The 7582-nt window shown below is 34.0% G+C and overlaps 1 protein-coding gene across 1 annotated transcript; it reads left to right on the top strand.

Annotated features, from left to right (window-relative positions):
- Positions 1–1846: 1846 nt before the first annotated feature.
- LOC308635009 (disintegrin and metalloproteinase domain-containing protein 29-like) lies at positions 1847–3853 on the top strand (the record flags this gene model as incomplete). Its single annotated transcript, XM_081269287.1, has 1 exon — positions 1847–3853. One exon carries the CDS (start codon positions 1847–1849, stop codon positions 3851–3853), a length of 2007 nt encoding a protein of 668 aa, XP_081125413.1.
- Positions 3854–7582: the final 3729 nt, after the last annotated feature.

Genomic DNA, 7582 nt, shown 5'->3' with positions numbered 1-7582 from the left:
AAGCTTCCAACTGCTGCGGCTTCTGGTTCTTCTAAATTTTATTCTATCCAAGCCATCATCCTATTGGACCGTGCTGCAGATGCTTAGGGAGAGTCTCCATTTCAGTTGGCTATCCCATGTGCCAATCATTTCTAGACACACCCACATCAACACACCCATAAACCTCCTAATCATGGGCATGTCTTAATGCAATCAAGTTGACAATTCAAAATAACCATTACAGACAATAACTGGCTCAGCATTTAAATTCTAAGCACAATTGATAATAACTACATATTTTTAATTTTGCAGTTTAGAGAAGAATTATGAATATTTACCAAAAACATTAAATAATTTTTGACATAAAATGAATTTTGACAATATATTTTGCCTAGTATGTCTTTATTATTGCTTAAAGAGTTACTTTTTAAACTAACAAAAAAGACATACTAGGAACAATATCCAAATTATTTTGCTATATTGTGTGCATGCACAAATATATCATAATGAATCCCAGTAAAATACAACTGTAATACACCAATAAAATATAGAAAAAAATTAAAATGAACTATTCTGCACAAAAATACTTTAGGGTTGTTGAGATATAATAAATAATAAATATATTTTGCATAAAGAAGAACATAAATTCAGTTATCTTAACCTGAATGCTGTAAACTGAGTTTTTTTGCATCCTCCAAATTCATCATTTTATCCCAACCACCAATGTAATGATATTAGCAGGTGGAGATTTGGGTAGGTAATTAGATCATGAAGCTAGAGTCCCCATGAATAGTGTTAGGGTCCGTAAACAAGTCAAGATGGCGCCTGGCACTTTGCCAGAGGGAGTGGTTTGAGAAGTAATGCCAGTGAGCCATTAGGATGATGGAGATTCCTTAATGACTGACTGCTATATCTAGTTGATGTTAATTAAGTTAAGCTGTGTGTAATTAAGATGATGAGGATTCCTTGATGACTGATTGATGTATCTGGATGATGTTGATTGAAACAAGCTGTGTATTCAGTTATGTATATATACCCCTGCTGTCCTGCAATAAAGCAGCTCCTGCTGTATCAACCTTCACAAGTTACTTGTCACCCCCCGGTTATCTTGCCCAGCCAGACTTTGGAAAATAGGATTAGAACACTTATAAGAACAGACAGAAGAACATGTTCTATTGCTCCCTGCTCTTAAACATGTTAGGTTTGGAAAAAAGAGGGCATTTAAAAAGCAGGAAGCAGGTATTCACTAGATACTATCTGCCATTGTCTTGATCTTGTGCTTTTCAGCCTTGAGAATAGTAAGAAATAAATTTGTGTTATTTAAACCACTGAGTATATGATATTCTATTATAATGTTCTTATTTGCTTTAAATAGTACTATAGAAAAATATTTAAAGATGAAATAAGAGTGGCTTTCAAAAAGACTTCTTCATGCTTATGTTAATTGAACACTTGTAAACTGGAATCCTTCAAGCATTCTAAGATGTATGGTCATCTTTTACTTGAGATCCTTAGATTTTAACTAATTATTGTGGGATTATTCATATTTATTCATGTATCCAGAGAATAGTATAATGAATTAATATTTGTTCATCATCCACATCACTTTTATTGCATTTCTTTTTCCCTCTAATTCACCAACCTCCATACACTGTTGTTTTTGTTTTGTTTTGTTTTGTTTTGTTTTGTTTACAGGGCTGCAGTTGTGATGGTTCAACCCTGAAAATTCCTTGATGACCAACACAGTGCAATGACCATTTCAGATGAAGGAGCACACCAACTGCAAATTCAATCTTGTCTTTATCTCATATGGACCAATAACTCTGTAGTAGATTTCTTTATCACTAGAATTTAAGAATCATCAAATATGAAGATATTTTTCTTGCTACATTGCCTTGGGGTATTTCAGTTCTATCCTGGATTCACCCAGGCTGAGCACCCCCAATATCACAGCCCCCCAGAGGTAGTGATTCCTTTGAAGGTAACTGGCACTACTAAAGGATTGAAGCATGCAGGTTGGCTCTCTTATAGCCTGCATTTTGGGAGCCAGAGACACATTATCCATATCAAGGCCAAGAAACACTTGCTGTCCAAACACCTATCAGTGTTCACCTACACAGCCCAAGGTTCTCTATTTGAGGATCAACCTTTTATCCAGAATGACTGCTATTATCATGGTTATGTGGAGGGGGACCCAGAATCCCTGGTTTCCCTCAGTGCTTGTTCTGGAGGTTTTCAAGGAATGTTACAGATAAACAACATTGCTTATGAAATCATGCCCAAGGAGTTTTCTACTACATTTGAACATCTGGTTTATAAAATGGACAATGAGGAGACAGAATTCCTAACACAAAGATCCGGCTTTATGCAAGATGAAATAGCATGCAAACTAGACTTTCAAGAGATTCATAATTTCACTCTGAAGCAGAATTCTTATGTGAGATGGTGGACTGATGTGTGGTATGTTAGATTAGCAGTGGTAGTGGATCATACCCTATACCTTCATTTTCAAAGTAATATATCCAAGATACAGGAGCAAATATTTATTACTACAAACGTAGTGGATTCCATTTATGACGATATAGATGTTAAAGTATTTTTACTTGGTATTGAGGTTTGGACTGAAGTAAACTATATTGTAGTAGATGACCTACAGAAATCTCTGTCAGCATTTAGTCAATGGAAGGCAAAAAGCCTTTCTCCTCATCTATCACATGATGTTGTGCATCTTTACATAAATTCAAGATTAGGTGGACAACCTGGTAAAGCCTACATGCATGGTATATGTACAAAGAGATACAACTGTATAATTGCTACTCACCTAAACAAATCCTTGAATGAGTTTGCAATCAATGCAGCCCATGAGCTAGGTCATCTTTTAGGTATGTTTCATGATGCTGATGTATGTGAATGTGGGCAAAAGTCATGTATAATGGGTCAGGATAAGGATTTTGCAACAAAGTTCAGCAACTGCAGTTATTCTGAGTTTTGGAAAATGACTGTACAAAACCAAAACTGTGCACGCAACTATGTTCAGACAAAAGATATGTCGAAGCGCTGTGGGAATGGAATTGTTGAAGAAGAGGAGGAGTGTGACTGTGGACCTTTACAATATTGTGCAAAAGATGCCTGCTGTCTCTCAAACTGTACTCTGAGTAAGGGGTCTACTTGTGCTTTTGGACTTTGTTGCAAAGACTGCATGTTCTTGCCTGCAGGTGAAGTGTGTAGAAAACAGATCAATGAATGTGATCTTCCAGAGTGGTGCAATGGGACATCCCATAAATGTCCAGAGGATGTACATATGCAAGACGGAAATCTCTGTAACGACAGGGCCTACTGTCATGATAAAAGATGCAATGACCGCAATAAACAGTGCAAGGATATTTTTGGCCACACAGCAATGAATGCAAATTTGAATTGTTATGAGAAAATGAATACTCGAGGTGACCGCTTTGGTCACTGTGGCACGCATCGATCTACATACATAAAATGTAACATTCCAGACATCCTGTGTGGGAGACTTCAGTGTGAGAACGTGACTCTAATTCCCTCTTTGGGAGACCATTCTAGTGTGCACAGGACTCAGTTCAATGGCATCACCTGCTGGGGAACTGACTTTCATTTGGGGATGTCCATACCTGATATTGGTGAAGTGAAAGATGGCACAGAATGTGGTCCGGAACGTATCTGCTTGCGTAGAAAGTGTGTCCCTATGTCTCATTTAAAAAGTGATTGTTCGGTTAAGACCTGTAACATGAGGGGTATCTGCAATAGTAAACATCATTGCCATTGCAATGATAACTGGGCCCCACCCGACTGCAAGGAAGAGGGTAGTGGAGGCAGTGTTGATAGTGGCCCACCCCCTAAGAGATAGGAAGGAAAACGTATTCACCAATCAAAATGGGACATCATTCTCTTGTGACCTTTTCTTATGTTTCACTTTTTGGTTTTATTACATACAAAAATATAGAAGAAAAAAAGGAAAAAAAATATCCAGTCTTATGAAACAACAAAGTATTCAGACTCAACAGTAAGAAGAAAAACAAATCTTGAGATTAAAATTGAAAAGAATTTACAAAATGTTCAGACTCGATATCAGAAAGAAAAATGAAGTGTTGGAATTAAAAATAAGAGACACAAAATGTTAACAGTCAATATGTGAAAAAAATATATCATTCTTAATCTGGGAAAAATAATCAGTCCTGATTTCAAGAAATGTATCCAAATGGTAATAAAATTTCTGAAGAACTGAAGTTTAGAGTCCTGACAATATTAATATTAACATATATCTTGGGGAAACTTTGGGATACATTCTCTTTCAGAATAATAGGCATTATTTATTAGAATTGTAATTTGTAGAATATTCCTACTCTTCATCATTTTAAGAATGTTGAAGTTTTAGTTTTCCTGAAATTGATCTTTTCATAAGTTTTTAATTAAGTTCTCTCTCATGGGATCATGTGTGTTTTTAAAAATTACATCTTTCAATTCTAAAACTCTACCTTATTTGTATTTTGCTTTGGAAAATGACTTTTGCTGTACCAACACTGTCTGCTAATAAGAATAACAACGTAGAAATCCTAAAACTGGGTATCTGATCGTTTCCAGTTGAGGTCAGTTTTAATTCTATAACAGATTGTAGACTGAACACAGTAGTTGGTTTCAATCCGAACCGTTATCTATTTTTTTTTCTCTTTAGTCACTACCAGAAACAACCTTATTGACAGCCTCATAGATACCCTCATAGCCCATCAGATGTATTTACCTCACAGTTCTGAGTACCTCACAGCTCTGATTCCTCAACCAGGATCCTGAGTTTCTAGCACCAACAGCTTAACAGTACCTATTTTTCAGAGTTCTGAGTCACAGACATTATGGAGTGGTTCTAGAGTCAGCTGGGTCCAAATAAACCAACTTCTTCTTCTTTTCAAGTCAGCCCCATGAAGGAATTCTACTTCTAGCAGTTACTACTGTAGTAGTAAAGAGTAGCAAATGTCATCTGCAATTTTTCTATCCTCCAACAGCTTTTCCCTATTTTATTGCATTTATTTTTCTCGCTTAAAATTATGGATCCGGGTCTCCTTTCCTGACCAAAGCACAACTCTTACTGTTAATTCTGGTATTATGTAGGAACTAGAAGTCTTTAAGCATCAAACTTTTGAATTTTAACACTGCTATTCACCATCTTGGTTAAAGTACTAAATTATAGATAATTTTCTTTAAAATAAGAATAGGGAGGATGATAATAACACTTGTCACTCAACTTCTGGGTTCCTTTGGTTATGAAATGAGACACAGAAGATGCTCTCTCATATCTAGGTGTAGGGTATGGTGAGGCTTGGCAGGTAAATTATTACTCTAGGATAAATCTATATAATAGCAAATTCATTTTTAAAACTAATGCTGTAAAGGAGTCAGAAAGTTGTGGAGGAAATGAAAAATAGGAGAACTTAAAATAATAGAGAAGGAAACAATCCTGAATTTTGGTCTTCTTTTCCCCACTAGAAATCTTGATGATTCTGGATATAAATTAAGGATCAGATTTGGCCCATCCAGCTAGAGAGTCTCTGCTGAGGAAAGAGGAACCTGAAAACCTCTATGTACCTGGAAGAGACTAGTTTAAAAAGTTAAAAATATAAAGGTATCAAATCCAAATCAATTTTCTCACATCATATTTTCTGAGTTTAGGTTCTCTGTGAGTGGCTAAGGGGAAAGACTTAGGCTTCAAACTGGTTCTTTAGTTTCTTAAAGAACTAAGAAATGCTTGATTCTAGCACATGTACTATTTCCACTATAAGCCACTCCAAAGTTTTTGATGTGCATGGGTCACATGCTAGAAAATTAGTTTTGAAACTTCAATCTTCAGAACTTTATTGTCTGTTGTATTTCAGTGCTAAGGAAATAGAGGAATTGGTGTTTTCATTAAAACTCTAGAAGGGTACATGTATCTTACTAAAAATATACTATTCTCTAACCTATCACAATGTGAAAGAAGATAGTTTCATTTCAGCAAATTTTTAAATCTATGCAAAATGCCAAATGTATATTCAAAAGATAAAATATTTATAAAAAGAAATCAGTGACCCATTAGTACTATAGACTTGAGAATGAAGTATAATAAATTAGTTAACTGAAAAAAGTCAGTTAAAAATTCTTATACATATAGAAATTATGGAGAAAATATCTTCAAAAATAAGGTAGTAGTTTGAATATTATATAAAACATAACAGAGTCTAACATTTTAAAACTAGTCTCCCAGTTCAGTAGGAGAAAAAAATTAAATAGAAATAATATTCAAAAATTTGATTGCTGTGAATTTCTCAAAAGTATGGAAATATATCACCCTGTTATTTAAACAAACTCAGTGAATTCTAAGCAAGATAAAAGAAACACCTATCTAGACATGTCATACTTGCACTGTTGAAATGAAGAGCCATACGGAGATCCAAATAGCAGCTAGACACATATTTTAAAAGGATCGACAATAGACTGTTATTTTTACAAAATAACAAAAGTAGGAGACAATGCAATAACATTCTTATTCCATATTTATAACTACCGACTTAGTGTTCTTTTGTGGTGTAAATAATTTATTCATGTTCAACATAAGGAAAACAAAATTTTCCTTAGGCATACAAATCCTACTTGGATAGCACTCAAATAAATACTAATGCTACTTTTTAGACAGGAGAAGGGAATAATATCAGAAAGAAAGAGGAGTGGGTATGATATGCAGGTGGGTATGAAGTACACAAGAATGGGAGTAAACAGATGATGAGCAATGAAAATCAATTTAATTGAACAAAACAATACCAATAATGTCTTGTGGATTATAAAATGTATACAGAACAAAAATCAAACCCACTTTTCAAAAGCTATGGATTCATGAAATAGAATTTAAAAGTTTTAAGTTTCTGAGAGTACTATAAATGATAAGTTAATCATATCTGACTATATTGAGAATAATATTATGATCTCCAGGGTAACAACTAAAACAATAATGACAAAATAATATAAGAAATTTATTGAATACAAAGTTATAGTAAACAATATTTGATTACTACAAATATAGTCAAAATTGAGGAAAATAAACACAATACATATATAAAAAGGAAATGTAAATAGATTATAGTATACACAGGACCTTTGTAAAACTGATATATTATATAAAGAAGATTGAAATAAGTCAGAATGGGTAAAGTATAAAATATAGCATTATTCTGCTTATTAGAAACACAACTTAAAAATAAAAACACAGAGTATACAAAAGCTTGGAAATTTTCATATCATGTCAATATTAACCAAAGAAAGTTGGTGTCATCCTACTAATAGGATGAGGACTTTAAGACATGACACATTCTGCTGTCTATCCTATTCTCTTATGTAAATCAATGGAAGTGTAACTGATGTGATACAGCAATCTGTATATGGGGTAAAAATGGGAGTTCATAACCCACTTGAATCAAACTGTGAAATATGATATATTAAGAACTATGTAATGTTTTGAACGACCAACAATAAAAAAAATAAAATAAAATACTATAAATAAAGAAAAAAAAGACATGACACATGACTAGAAGTAGTATATTTTGCAATGATCAAA

This window comes from Spermophilus citellus (assembly GCF_964194105.1).
Source record: "Spermophilus citellus genome assembly, chromosome: 16".
In the NCBI taxonomy this organism is placed as follows: Eukaryota; Metazoa; Chordata; class Mammalia; order Rodentia; family Sciuridae; genus Spermophilus; species Spermophilus citellus.
The sequence above is the reverse complement of the archived record's forward strand: the minus strand, read 5'-3'. Positions and strand labels throughout refer to the sequence as shown.